This window comes from Melopsittacus undulatus, chromosome 3, assembly GCF_012275295.1.
Source record: "Melopsittacus undulatus isolate bMelUnd1 chromosome 3, bMelUnd1.mat.Z, whole genome shotgun sequence".
NCBI classification, from domain to species: Eukaryota; Metazoa; Chordata; class Aves; order Psittaciformes; family Psittaculidae; genus Melopsittacus; species Melopsittacus undulatus.
Window position 1 is genome coordinate 89,315,559 of NC_047529.1, and position 15,543 is coordinate 89,331,101.

Consider the following 15,543-nt stretch of genomic DNA (forward strand, 5'->3'; position numbering starts at 1 on the left):
AGCTAGGTGCTCTTGTCAAACCCTAAAGCCTTTTCTCACCAGAACTGATAGCAATGGTGTAGATGTCCACTTATGGCATGGTCACTTGAAAGCTAGAGTCATTAGTTCAGAACATGGAAGCTTTGCATTCAGGTCCTCTGCAGCCTGACTGGATCTGAACCTACCATCTCAGAGTAAGCTCTTACCTGCCAAGGATTTCAATGTTCTGGCAGGAAGCATGTTCCATCACAGTTCTTAAGTTGGGTTTTAATGTATCTAGTACTACAAAAGCAGAAATCTGACAAAGGGCTAGAAGGCAATAGGAGCCCTGACTCTGGGAGAGTGAAAGTGGGAAGGATTAATGATTATAGCAGTCAGCTGAGATGAGAGACTGATGTGGTGGTCATATCTGTCATATCTGTTGAGGGATTTGGCAACTGTACCTCAAGAGTGATATATTTTTTTTAATTTTTTTTCCCCTTCTTATTTACAACTTCTAAGTGAGCTGATAGGAATGCGTCACAATATGGCTGATGCAGTCTTTCAATGAAGCAATGTAACACTCACTGCCTATTCAGCAGTCTTCCTGTCTGCAGAAGATGTTGGCTTGCTCTGAATTAAAACCATCTCGTAGGTGTTTTCTCTACATGATGTGGCTTATTGGTCTTGTACATCCTACTCAAAATCTGCTCAGGTATTGTATATGCTGTAGCTGCTGCTCTGTTGAAAAGTGCACAAGCTGTCTTGGAAGCACAGACTGAAATCTCCAGTCCAGGTGTGTGACTCTACCACTTGACTTTATCATACAGCCCCTTGCTTGCCTTTGGTTCTCAAAACTCTTCCCTCAGTCATAGAATCATAAAATGGTTTGGATTGGAAAAGGACCTTAAGAACATGAAGTTCTTAAGAACAAGAACCCCTGTCATGGTTAGGGATGGCCCCCCCCAGACCGTGTTACCCAAGGCCATGTCCAGCCAGGCCGTGAACACTGCTGGAGATGAAGCATTCACAACTTCCTTGGGCAGCCTATTTCAGTGTCTCACCACCCTTACAGTAAAGACTTTTTTCCTTATATCCAACCTGAACTTTCCCTGTTCAAGTTTAAACTCAGTACCCATCATCTTATTTCTACAGTCCCTGATGAAGAGTCCCTCTCCAGCGTCCTAATAGGCCCCCTTCAGATACTGGAAAGCTGCTATGAGGTTTCCATGCAGCCTTCTCCAGGCTGAACAGCCCCAACTTTCTCAGCCTGTCTTCATGCGGGAGGTGCTCCAGTCCCCTGATCATTCTTGTGGCCCTCCTCTGGATTTGTTCCAACAGTTCCATATCCTTTTTATGTTGAGGACACCAGAACTGCACACAATACTCCAAGTGAGGTCTCATGAGAGCAGAGAAGAGTGGCAGGATCATGTCCCTCGACCTGCTGGTCACGCTGCTTTTGATGCAGCCCAGAATATGGTTGGCTTTCTGGATGTTGTTTCCTTTAAAGCTGTGTAGTCCATACCTCAGGTACAGTGATCTTATGTTTGCATCCAGTTGTGTTGTGTTCTCTCTTTCTGTAAGAGAAAAAGCAGCAGCAGATAGTAAGACATATGGTGTGAATATACTTCCTGTATGCCTATGGGCATCCTTTACATTGTCATACAATCATATGATGATTCAGGAGGTAGTCTTGTCAAACTCTGGCTCAATTTCCAAGTGAGATCAGGTTGCTCAGGGCCCTGTCTGTCTTCAGTTTTGCTTGTCTGCAAGGATTTTTTTGGTCCATATCTAGCCAGAATTCCCGTTTTTTGCAACTTGTATTGGCTGTCCTAAATCAGTACGTCTTGTGAATGGCAATTGTGTATTAGATAACAGGTTAAGATACTTGATGAAGTAAGTTGAGCATATTAGTTTTAAATGAAAAAGTATTGGGATATTTAATATGGAATAGATTTTTCTGTAAATGCACTTCTTATTTTATGAATAATAATGTCTTCTAAAGTTTTGGCTACCTGTGTGAGAAATAAAGCTATTACTCATGTGCATTTATTAAAGATCAGTGCTTATGCAGAAAGTTGTTGAGTATCAATATGCTCTAAATTACAGTCTCTTGGCTATCAGGTTGCAAGATACTATGTATTCTAACTGCATTATCCCAAGTACTGCTATAATGTGCTTTGGCATAATTATTTGTTGGGTACATGAATTGCATTCAGTACTGGAATAACACAGGGCTAGTCTGAAGCATCAAGACAATCTGCTAAAATTAATTGTATTGAGTGACTTGTAGCTCACTATAAAATACAAATTATTTTGTTTTGCTTGGTCTAAATGCTACTAAATAGCAGCTTATTAAAGTAAACTTCAAGGAATGTTGAGAGAACATCTTAAATGAAGAATAATTGCCCAGATAGAAGTGTGCAGAAGCAAGAGCGCAAGTCAGTGTAATATTGGGCTAAGGAATTGTTTCTAAGCTTATTTTCTTGACAAACATTATTTTCAGGAAGATTCTTGGTTTTGTCTTGTTCATTTCCTTTTTGTGGTGGACTTTTGAAAACAAAAAAGCCTTTGTCAGTAACAATAATATGTTTTGAGTCTGAAAAATTGAGATATGTTACCATGGGCTCTTTCTTCTGGGCTTTTGGAAGCTGAGGTTAAAACCTGGCTGGTTAATGTGCAAGCAAATGTGTTAGCTTGTGTTTTGACAGGGATTCTCATCAAGGTTGAGACCACAGAATGTGTAGTTTTGCTCATCCAGACAGCCCTAATTGCCCTTGGTAAACTGAAGGGTGTAATCATTATAAAAGGAGGAAATTGCAATGGAAAAGCTCAGTTCATTTTGTGTGGGGTTGTGTGGGGATGTGTTTAAAAGGTGGGAACAGCTGGTGTTGTGTGCACTGTGACATATGTTAGTGTTTTAACTAAAAATGGCATACTGAAATCAGAGGAAAATAGGACAGTGTTTCAGTGGAAAGTACTTTCTCCTGGAGATTACAAAATGTAACAAAATGTATAATGTCCGTACTCTACTGAAGAGGACACCATTTCAGAAATAAGTTTTTAACTGGTGTAACTTGAATCTTCTATTGATAAGAACACTTTAATTATTTGACATACTCTCTTCAGTACTTATTGTTTCCTTTTTTTTTTTTCTTTTCACAGTGGAAACTGGGATGTCTCTTATGTTCATATTTAGTTTCATTTGGCATTGTGTTTTTTTCCATATCTACAGATATATGCAACTGTACAACGTGTCATCCTTAAAATAAATTGCACAGTTCCATCTGGACTATTGTTTGGGCACAGAATGCTGGTTAAAAGAAAGAAATTAAATGAATTATCTTTCAAAATATTGTAATACTCCACCTATTCTTCCACCCTTCCCATGGACCAGTTTTTAATTAGTAGGAATTTGTTCTGCAGTGGGTGTGTGGGATCTTCTGAAGATAGGGAAATTCTCTATTCTAAGTATTAGTTATTATAGTACTGTCATGGCTAGTGGTGCACAGAACTGAAGTTTTATGCAATCAATTTACTCTGCTTTAGTGACGCCTGGAGCTCATCTGACAGACTAATTCAAAGTGAAATACAAATGCTCAGGGGGTTAAAAACATTATTAGAATATACTCAAAGCATTCAGCCACTTCATCTGAGGCCAAAGCCTGATAAAGGCAAAAAAGGTGGTGTGTTTTTTTTGTGGTATTGTTTGGCTGTGTTGGGATTTTTTTTTGGTTTTTTTTTGGTTGTTTCTTTTTTTGGTGTGTTTTTTTTTTTAATTGCTTTGTGTGTGTGGTTTTGGGTTTTTTGTTTTTTTTTGGGGTTTTTTTTTGAGGTGTTGGTTTACTTGGGAAAAGATGGGGAAAAAAGTTTTATGCGTACTCTAACATTAATGAAAAGTGGTATTCGGACAGACTGTTTTGTACACATTGTGTTGATGTTCTTCAGAGTATATAGTTCACATGATACTTCTGGGCAAATAAGTGATTAGCAGGCTCTGTGAAATAGTACTAAGAACTGAATGCAGCCATGTTTATTCACATGAGCTTTTCAACAAAGTTTTGAAGAACTGTATTTAGAAGGTGCAAAACAAATTGCACCCTATGCTTTCAAAAATACATCTGTTTTTTGCTATGTAACATGCAGTCTAACCAGGAAAGTCCTTATTTAATGTGTACTTTGACGTTTTCTTTGGCTATTTCTGTGAAAATGCACATGTATCAAAAATATCCTCTGGGAATAGGAGGGTAGCACAAACACAAAGAGCAGAGGAATAAAATGGCTTTATAGTATCGTGAAGTGTATATGACAGTGTACAGGCTGCTAATATTCCTGCATGGTACAGCAGGGAACTGAATTGTACTTTTAATGCCAGATAGACTTAGAGTCTTAGTTCTGGGTTTACTTCTTTTTGGGGTTTGAAGCTTTTATTTATTTTTTTTTCTTGTCTGCCCTTTTTTCCTGACTTCACAACCTTAGTAGTGTTTAATTACAAGTAGAAAGTGATGTCAGTAGGTAAGTTAGAGGCAAAATAATTTTTTTCTTATCCTTCTGTTTTCAGGAGGGACTCCTATGCTGTGTTGTGAGTTGGACCGTGAAGACTTTGATGGTTTAATAGACCTCAAAGTGCGTTGTAGCAATATGAAACATTTTCTGATCTCATTTGGTGCTGGGGGGAAAATGGGGTAGCTGGGCCTTGGACTGACTATACATGAAGCTGTTTCCAGCAAGTCACTATTGCTTTCACCTTCTCATACAATGTAACTTATGAGTTTTTACTTGGGGGTGATTCTTCACAGACTTCATCATCATGTCTCCGCTATGGGAGATATCAGCCTGTGGTGCTCCCTTGGTAGGAAGGCTTTCTGCCCTTCTGACCAGTCTTTCCACCTTCTGCCATCAGTTGTCACAACCTGATAGCCACTTGCCTTCTCAGCTACAGTTATATTTCAGTGATGGTGGTGTAAGCATGTGTGTTTGTGTCTCATGTGTGTAAGATTCTTGCTCCTGTGCTGTGTGAGAGGATAAAGCCTCTGGGCTCCTTTCTCTGTACTATTCCCTGCTTTGTAGGGCAATCTTACTTCTTCTTCTTAAAAATATTTCTCCCTTTCACAACCAGAGTACACTATCAGTCCACATAGTATTGCTGTGGAATATCAAAAGTCCATGGAAAGAAAAATATTAAAAAGGAAGGCATATAAATAAAATGTGAGAGAAGAGCGATTTGCCTTCCTCTTTGTTTCTCTCTTACAGATATGCATGGTAAAATGAGTGTTTTGAGCTGGCAGATGCGCAGACAAAAACAGGTAGCTTGTGTGACCTCCACAGCTAGGGCTTCATCAAGTAATAGCAATGGAGAGAGCTCTCAATCACCATAGCAGTACAGTTTTAGTTTTGCAGGTCTGCAGGAATCAAAATACACTACTTGAAGAAGTGATGCAAAGCTCCTGGAACTGCTTGCTCTGATGTTCACATCTGTCCCAGTTGTAAGCTCTGGGCATGGAAGCCTTCAAGGCTACTGACAGCTCCAGTTCCCTCCTCAGGCCTGTTCATGTTAACTTAATTTCAGTCAGTGATAAATCATCTTCTGTGACACAAGGACGATGCAGAGGTCACTTTGAATAATCCTTAGTGCCTTGACTTAGGGCCCTTTCATGCTGCTCTAATTTTTGTCATTTTTAAGGCTTAACAGAGAATTTTAAAACTCCCTTCTGCGATAGGAACCATGTCTGTCTATGGTACATCAGACGAGCCAAAACACAATTATGCGGTTCTTAAAGTAAAGCCAATACCATTGCTGCTACTCTAGCTAGGGATAATGATGGTAGTTTGGTGCCCTGTTTTTTTTAATTGTAGTTCTCTTGTTTAATGATCCACTAATCCCTTTTATTTGGTGTGCTACACTTTCACAAAACCTGTGTCAGTGAGCTTGTGGCAGAGGAACAGAGCCAGAGAAGATATTCTCTGGCACTTGGGGAGGATTCTGCCTTGGAAATTCCCCGGCCCTCCTGCACTTGGGATGATTAGCTGCATAGCCAGCTTCCTTTGCCACGAGGGGCTTTTTGAGCGAAAACTGAATTTTGTGTTGAAAGTCATAACCCACCCTGTGCTTTGATAATTGGATTGTCTCATTTTCAGCTGGCCCCACAGCTGTGTTTGTTTTGAGGAGGCCATCATCTCTGTCTTCTCAGAAAAGGTGGCTGCAAGCTTTTGTGAGAGGCTAAGACAAGTCATAGGTGAAAGAGGTCTTTCTCTTTCTTTGTGATCTGAATGATTAGGAGGCTCAGCTTTCTTTTTTGTAGATAGATAGGTATGTTCCTCTCCATTTTGTCTACCTAGGATTAATTTCATTCCTTTGTTCTCTGCTGAGGTTTGAAGGGTAGACTCCTTGGACAAGTGGCTTTGTTTCTTTTTTAACTCGCTTGTGGGAAGAAACTGTGTATTGAAAGCCTGGTATGACATACCATGTCTGTGCTTTGTGACATGTAAAGAATTTGCTTCCTGCAAACGTGCGAACAAAAGTCATTGAACAAGAGCTGCCTGAGTTTGGGACTGTGGTGTAGGACTTCTTGATTGAGTTGCCTGTGTCTGGGCTGAGTCCTTTGTTCTGTGGCTTAGCAGTTTATAGTGATTCTGATCCTGCTAGGGCCAGTGGGGACCCCTGTTACAGGGAGGAAAAAGGCCTTCTGTGAAGTCTGCTACTGTGTCGCAAGTACTGGCCTTCCTTGGAAAGAACATGATGTATAGGAAGCACAGCAGGGAAAGGAGAGTAAGTCTTCCAACATGGAGGACAGAGCCACTGCTACCAACCTGAAGTATTTTACAGCAATGTTAAAAGCAGTTTTTAATCCTTCCAAGCAGCTTTATAGAAGGCAAAAGTCACAATAGAAAGATGAGTACTACCTGCTCGAGTACCCACATCTGCAGTGTGATAAGTAATCTGATTTTTCTTGCTGAGCATATCGTTCCACCTGCTTGCCTGAACAGCATCCAGTGGGATGTAGCAGCCTGTAAAGTTTAGGCCATATATGTGTGGATTCCTCTGGAGATGCATATGATGAGATTTATTTCTCTTTAGGGAAAAATGACCTGTTGTCCCAATCAGTGTATGATACTGAAGTCATTTGTATATAAGAAAGAGAAACAGCTAACAACAATACCCAGGAACAGATCCCTTCAGTCTGTGAAGTACAATGGATGTTATGAGAATAATTGCAGCTGCTGTGGGCAAGCTCTAGTTTTTGTACACTCCAGACATATGTAGCAGGAGAATGGGGATCTCTTGACATATCAAAAAGTCTGGGGAAAGTGTCTGGAAGTAATCAACTGCTGCTGCAGATAGCTATTTCATTGTGCCTTTGTTTTCAGTTTGATGCTCCTGTTTCAGGGAGCAGCAACTGCCACAAGCACTCCCTGCAGCAGCAGCTGACAAAGAGCGACTACAACACCACATGAATGACTGGTTGAAACGGACGGACAGTTTGGCTGTCTGAATGATGCATTATATAGGACCAGAAGATTTCCAGTACATGCCAATGAAAATTCAGCTTGGTGGTATCATTAGAGATGCCAGCAGCATCTTCAGGTGACTGTGAACTCATTTTTTCAGCTGGAGTGATTTTTCCTAAGAAAACCGCAGCTACCGTACTATGCAGACTGAGGTGCCTCCTATAGTCCTCCTATTGCAGGTATTAAAAGAAAAAATAATCTCATTTATCATGCTTACCAGAAAATCATGAAGTGTCATCTGATTCCCTGATTTTTCTGCAAGCCTCCCATAACTGGGACCAGTGTGTGGCAGCACTGCAGCAAATAAGGGTTGTCTCAGTTTAAAGTTCTTATGTATGTAGAAGCTTCTGAGCAGTATGATGAGTTGTTATGGTTCACTTTGTATAGGTATAACTCTTTGAGAGTCGACAAAAACAAGTGCAGTCACCCAGCAACCCATGAGTCAATGGGAAACTGTATGGGTAAGCTGATGTTATACAAAGACAGTGGGAAGTGTACTTCTGGCTCCGCCTCTTTAAGAATTCTTAGTGGAGGAGCACATGTATTGAAGTGATCCTTGACACAGAGCAACAATGAAGAAAAGCTGCTCTGCACATAATAGAAAAAAGAGCAAATTGCTGGAGCAAAATCAGCTCTCTAGTGGTTCAGAGCTAGGTGTGTAATTTTGGGTTCTCGTTCATATTCCTTGGAGAACTCTGTAGATGGAAATTTACAGAAGGTCCAGTGCTTCTGTACCTGAAAGTACATCTCTTGATAATTTTCATTTCAGATCAGATTAATTTTTCAGGTTAGAAGCTTTCCAAGGTGACATTTTGCATTTTGCTGCTAATTCAGGTGACTAGTCTTTGCAACTGCCGCAAATTTCATTTTCAGATGCATTAAATACAAGTTCTCTCTCTTTCTATTTAGTGTCAAAGTCCACATCTCAGGAGCACATACAAGTTTAGATAGAGAAATTGGATTTTTCACCACATCAGTTCAGCAGAAATTTTATGGATTTATCATTGTTTAACGAGCTGTGTCATCTCAGAAGTTTTCTGTATGCCGCGTTACCTAAGGAAAAACTCAGAGTTTGTTTATAAAACCTGACTCTTGTTTAATGGATTATTTTGCTTCCAAAGACAGAGATATGCTGCTGTGAAAATCACATTGTTTAAAGTCCTATGGATCATTGCGTGAAGATGAAAAAGAACTTGCTTGACTGAAAAATTGCTTTCCTGGTATGGTAATACCCAAGTATGTATCCCTGCCAGGCTTATGAACAGATCACATAGAATGAAAATATTGTTCAATGTCTTTCTTGATTAGGCAGAATCAAACTTTGTGGTGGAGAGTTTAAAAAGAAAACGAAAAGTTCTGTTAATGCATTTAATGCCATCTGGCTTTGAATATTCTTAATCAAGCAGAAGTGTAGGGCCAGCAACACTATTTTGTAGGTCTAACCCTGTAAAAAAAACCCAAACCCTGCATGTGATACCTGTAGTAATGAATCTGTGGATTTTACTCAAGAAAACTTTTGGTACAAGTAGATTTTCTTATTTTTCGTTGTCCTAGTTGTACATATCTAGCTTAAAGCTGCCTCTTGTTAAGTATAGTTTTGTTCAAAAGCTTATTTTTTTTCTGATTTTTCTTCAAAGTGTTGTGAGAGATGCACATAAAAGGAACTGTAAAAGTGCAACAAAGTTATTGATTGATTGCTTTATTTTTGTATTGTGGATTTCTTTCTTAGAAGTCCAGTGAAGTCCCTAGACTTACGATTTTTGTTGGATTTTTGCCTTGATGTAGACAGTAGCAGATGTTTACACCAAATCTTCCTTGAGAAGCACTTCCAGTTTCTTTTGCAAAGGACTGGACAAAGGCTTTTTTGGAAGGTCAACTTCTGTTTGCTGATAAAAGCAGGATTACTTGTGTAGGGCTTGGTTTATGCATTTTTGTCTTCTAAGAGAGTACAGCTTCTTGTGACTCCAGAGTTGAAGAAGGAATTGTGTTAGAAGACTTAAAGTTGGAAAAGTCCTGCTCCCTATAGGCTGCAGCTGTTAGAATGAAGTTATCCTTTGCAGGCAGTCCCATTACTCTGGGCCAAATTCAGGCATACTCTAATCTGTTTAAATTTGCTGATAGTCAAGAAAATACTCTTTAATTTTATCCAGGAGGGGATACGTATCTATATGAACTGAAGTTTCAGCCCATCATGCTTTCTCATGTACGTATAATCTGAGCATATGCTTCTAGACTATTGCTCTTCAATTAAAAATTCAGACATGGGTAATTTTAGGTTGTTCTGTCTTGTGCTTAGTTTTAAAGAAATGGAAGTTCTTTTGCTTAAGAACTATGTTGTGGTGTGGAGATAGGAACTGAAATTACAGGATCTAGAATAAACTTTTAGGTGATGCTAATGTAAGGATCGTTTGCTGTTAAAGGTTATCTTCTTGTTTTTCAGTCTGGCTGCTTAGTTTTGTATGAAGATAAGAATTTGGAGGACAGAATATATTTATTTTACACTGGTACCATGTGTGTGGTATGTTCTATTATGCAGTTATGGGAACAGCATTCTGCTACATTTTATTGTCACTGTATATGTATTTTTGTCAATAATACAGGAACTGTTTCTGTTTAAGCAATATGTATATTTATATATCTTGAATGTAGAGAACAGCATGACTTGTCTTTCGCCCATTTTCATTCTTTGAATTTTTTCTGAGGAAGCAAAACATAAATACACAATAGCCTGGTATGCAATGGGAAGCATACTAGCAAAGTGGAAGGAAAGACATTCTTCCCAGTATTGTGCTAGACAGCCTTCCTCTGAACAAAGCCACTTCCATAGTATTTGTAATTCCTGCATGGAAATTGTAACTTCTTGGAATATTCTTTAAAAGACATTTTAAACATTATCTGCTATATTGTGACATTTAATGTCCTCTGTGGTTATGTGGAAAGCCTGTGATAAAGCAAGGAATGAGTGAAGCAAGCCCCCTGACTTCCAGTCCTCCTTCTGTCCCCCATTGCTTTGAATTGGCTTTCTTTATTTTGCCAGCATACTATTACTGATTATGAACATTATCATCTCATCAGGTTGCAACTGTTTTATTACAGTTCAACATACTCATTCTTATCTTTCTTTAAGGTCACTAAAATGAGATACTTAAAAGGCACTGTATTGTTTGAAGTATTGAGATCTAAAAATTTTTGCTGTGGTTTTTTTATTATATGCCAAGCCAGTCTCAGCTCCTGAATATGCAGCATTCCCATATCCTCCTGCAGCTCTCCAGCTGAAGTCCATGTTTTGCCAAATTATTACTGAATTTGTTATCCAGAAAGGGTAATTCCTCAGCTCCTGCTTTCCTGTTTTGGTCTAGTGTGTATACAATGAGGCCTAAGATGTATCAAGTCTACATGCCTTTCTTCTCTCCTCATTATGGATCCTAATGTATGTAAATCCATTGCAAGCTATTTAAGCGATAGGCTTACATGGACGTCTGCATGAAGGAAGAAATTACACATGATGTATAGATAGCTGTCAGTTCTGCAAGTGTTGAAAACCTTTCTTCTCCTGCATTTAGTCTGTTAATTTTGTGTTAATTGAATTCCTGTCTTATTCTAGTCCTGTCAGCTGGGTCAAGAACTTTGCTTTCTCTGTGTTGAAGTTAGCTTATCTTGAATTTGAGAAGTAACTTCTAAATGGTCCTTCTAATAGCAGAGACTGTGAGGACAAGCAGACAAATTCTTGATTAGCTGTTTTGCCAGAGAAGGATAACACTGAGTCAAAACTATGGATGTCTTCCCAGGCAAGAATTCAGTGCTGTTCCAGAGAGCATTTTTTTTTTTAAAGCTATTTTCCCTGATAGTAATAAATAAAATACCTTTTAAGCAGACAGAATACCCCTCTTAAAATGAAATATGATGCTTCAGGGTGGTGGTAAAAGAACATACTGTTTCCTGTTCAAATTGCATGTAAAAGATCATGGCTGTCAAAGCACTTTTGTTAATAGAATGAATCGGTATTGACTGCCTGGGTTCTGTTGTGGGTCATTAGCTTGTTAGTTAGTTGGAAAGCTTGGTGAGGGGCTTCTCCATGATGCTGTTCTGTGGTAGAAGAAAACAACGTGAGAATAAACTTAGTTAAAAGGTGGTCATAGCTGGTAACTATGGTTGGTTCATACATGATTTTGATTGCTTTGTGCGAATTGTATGATAGACTAACCTCTAAAACGACAGGGGATTCCTACAGTATCACTCTGAGGGCAAACAAGGATTCAAAACGGGATCCTACTGTGGAACTCATATCATAAATAATGCAAATACACTTGTAAGAGTCTGCATGAATGCTTCAACTGTAACAAAGGGTTCTTCAGGTTCAAGTCTGTGGTTAATGTAGCTATTGCTAGCTTGAGTCAAAATGATGATTTACTAATTATATTCTTTATTGATATGTGTCAGATTAATATAAAATTCTCTTAAAGCTCTAGTTCTGCTGTCATTGTAATGACAGTGTGTGATTTCCTTATTTATTTTCAGTGATTTGATAGACACACATTAAAAAGAAATCTGAATATAAAGAGCCTGTTTCTTTCCACTCTGTACCTGGACGTGAAAATCCTCATGGGCTTGTGCATCCCTGTTAGCAATGTAGACTTTACAATTGGGTCTTAGTTTGTAGTGCTGTTTTGAATGTATGGTTAAAAAAGAAGTTAAAAATTAATCTCTCTTCCTATTATCTGTGTGAGTTCTGCAGAGGGGTGAAATGTTGTATGAACTGGGGGGACTTTCTGTGAAGAAAAGTAAGCAGATAAGAGGAAAGGCACATGGAAGACATTTGTTAAATAGGGGTGCCATCTTTATACTGTTGTTCTTCTGGCTGTAACTGCACTTTACATTTTATTGTGGCCTGGGTCTCTAGAGTTGAATTTTACAAGGCATTTTCAGAACAATTGGGTCAGTCACCCATTATTCATACAATTACACACTGTAGCCTTGCTGCTCCTTGTTGACATCTGTGCACAAAGCCCAGCTCTTTTTTACGTAACTTGATCAGCTCAGACACTGATTGTGGGAGATGCTGAAAGTCAGTGAAAGCTCCAGAGCCTGAGAAAAGAAATGGCTGAATAGCTCATTCCCTCTGGCATGCCCAGAGGCAAGCAGAGAGTTGATAATGGCATCATTACATATGTGATATTTTGTGGTTTGCCTATATATTGTTATAGAAAGAGAGAAATTGGAGACTGCTATGTGGGAAATATTGTTAAGCCGCTTTTACATAGATAGCCAGCTGCATTTCTGTTTGTTGCCTTACATAGGCATTGACTTATACTGTTATGAGCTATTTCTGAGGGGACTGCCTCATCTGGAACTGAAGGGACCCCTGCATGCTGTGGTGGTAATGAGGTGACTGGCCTTGCTGGCTGTAGATTGAAAATGTGTGTGCTACATGAAGCAGGGTATTAGGGAAAGTGATGCAAATAGCTCTCTCATTAATGGGATTAAATGATATGCTAGGTAGCGGATTTCTGCCTCTGAGGCTGTCTCCTGTGTGCCAGCCTTTCTGTAGGCATTCAGTAACTGAGCACAAGTCTAACTTCCCATGCTTGGCTTTCAGACTTAACACAAATTCTGAATCTTTAAACAAGACTCAGTATGTGCTATGCTTGAAAAATATGAAAAAGTAAGTTTTCAAAAGAAAACTGAAATGCATAGAGGTAGGCAGCAGGGATAGTGTGCATGTCAAAATGGGCATTCAGTCTTAACTTTCTGAATAACAGTAACTTTTCTTTCACCTGTAAAATGAATACAATACTGCCTTTTCTTGAGGGAGTATCATTGAAGTAAACCCTGTGATGTTTCCGAAATGTTTGGATACTCCAGTGCTGAACATTAAAGAAAAGCTCAGAAATAAATTAATAGTTCTTTCTTTGACAAGGATATTAGCAGTAGACTGTGAAAGAAGTACAATTTTTATAACGCAGCTAAAAAGAATTGTAATGCTGATGTGGGGAGTGCTGTCAGGTACGTTGAATTGAGGCGTCTGACAGAAAACCAAATAGTGTGTGATAAAGTAATTGAACACTGTATGAAAGAGTGTGCCTGCTGAGTAGGAGAGAGGGAAGTATTAAAGTTGAAAAAGTAATCTCTATACTAACTCCTAATGTTTGACTTGACTTGGATTATTTTTTTTTTTTCACGTTAAAAATGTGACTTGTGAATTTACTTACAAGCACCAAAGGTAAATACTTATTTTAGGTTCGGTAATATCAAAATATAATAAATCTATTTGGTTTTACATGTGTGGAAAAAAAACAACCTTTGAATTTCTTCATATAAGCATGAACAATGCCTCAATTTCTGCCCACTGTTGTATCAGTTTGATACAAATATTTTGTAGGTTTTTATGAAATTAAACCGAGTAATGATATTTCATATAAAATTACTGTTAGAACAAGTGACTGTAGTTCAACTTTTCCTAGCAGAGCTGGAAACTGGATTATAAGAGAACAGTTAACTGCAAACTCCTTATGTCAGAAATGCCTTTATATTAGGTGTTTGGATGGTAGCCTAGCAAAGCATCAGTCCTGGACACTGCTGGGAATTTCTAAGATACTGGGGTTACACAAGAAATCGTAATTGCGATTCTAATGATAAATAAAATGCATATACACTCAATAAGAAACTGTAAAGCTAGTGTATGAACTGTTTTGCAAACGAACAGAATTAAGTGAGTTAGAAATTGGGTGGACAAAATTTTGGTTAGTCACTAGCAACACTAAAACCAAAGGTACAGATTTTATCTTGGTATTGGCTCTTTTGTGTTAATATGAGTCATTTTAAAGCCTCTGTGCTTCCATATGAAAATGTGTCTTGTGTAGCAGACCGTGATCAGCAGAGAAAGTCAACTTCACTTTATTTTATTTTAATCCCTTCTAGCCTTCAGGAAAAAGAGCAATCGTTCACCATGTCCATTAAAGAAACTACTGCCAAAGTAAGTACACATCAGTGTTCAGTTCTTCAAAATATTCTGAGAAGCAGATAATAGCTTGCATCGTAATAAATGGTCTGTGTTTTAGAAAGTTGGTTTTGTGACACTTCTTCTAAACAGATATTGCATATAAATATTTTTAAACATACACTCCAAAAAACCCTCCATCTTTTATATTTGGACAGGCCACGGAGATTACATTTAAGAAGCAGATGGAGTAATTTGTTGTTTCTTGGTTTATGTTTGCTAGTCTATTTAGTAAAAGAATCCTCAGCTTCATGAAATGGAAGTGAACTCTGGTCACAACTTTATGCTTTGACTTTTCATATAGAGCCTCTTACTTTCCTAGCTGACTGGTTTCATTGGTGTAAAAGAAAAGCATAAATGAAGTACCTATGTTTCCCACCCACACTAATACTAAACTAGCAATCTCTTTCTTATTCCCCTTTAAAAATATGCAGAAAAGTGATATGGAATATTTAGCACACCTTTTGTTTCTAACCAGAGATGTTAATACTTTTTCTTTAGTTTTCTTATTTCTCATGGCTTTCTTCTGAGAAACAGAATACTAAAATTTTCTTTTTATTTTAGCAAGCTACAGAACATCTTTGCTTCAAGAGAGCTCTAGAAAAAAAGGTCCATTTACTGTAGCTGATCCATATTGGTCTATGTGGAACAGGGAGTGGAAAATATTTCTGTCTTTTGATCAGTAATGAATTTATACTCTGAAATAAGTTTATTTTTTGTGTTCTTTCTCTAGTAGCACACATAAAAATTAGTAAAAATAGTTTATTCTTTATAGTCTATTTTTTCTAATAAACTCAACCAATGCTTTTGGCATGCACTGTTCTGAAAGACTATTTGAAGACTGCATCTCAGTACCCCTCCCTCCTTTCCTACATAATTTTGAGCTTATTCTCCTCTATTCCTTGCTTTATGCACACATCTTGGGGAAAAAAAATTACTATGTGCCATTATAATATGATGCTTCCCCTATTTTTTAAATTATTATGAATAAGGTATCAAGGAAAAGATTGTAATTGATCTACAGCCCATCTACTAAAATGAATGGGACATTCAGGACCCCAGTAATGTTATTTCAAGCC

General features: G+C 38.3%; 1 protein-coding gene across 1 annotated transcript in view; it reads left to right on the forward strand.

The window, feature by feature from the left end:
• DISC1 (DISC1 scaffold protein) overlaps positions 1-15,543 on the forward strand; it is a 181,917-nt gene that overhangs the window by 42,560 nt on the left and 123,814 nt on the right. Inside the window, exon 6 of the mRNA XM_034061203.1 lies at positions 14,386-14,440. Coding sequence (XP_033917094.1) covers positions 14,386-14,440 — 55 coding nt within the window. The remainder of the gene's footprint in view (positions 1-14,385; positions 14,441-15,543) is intronic.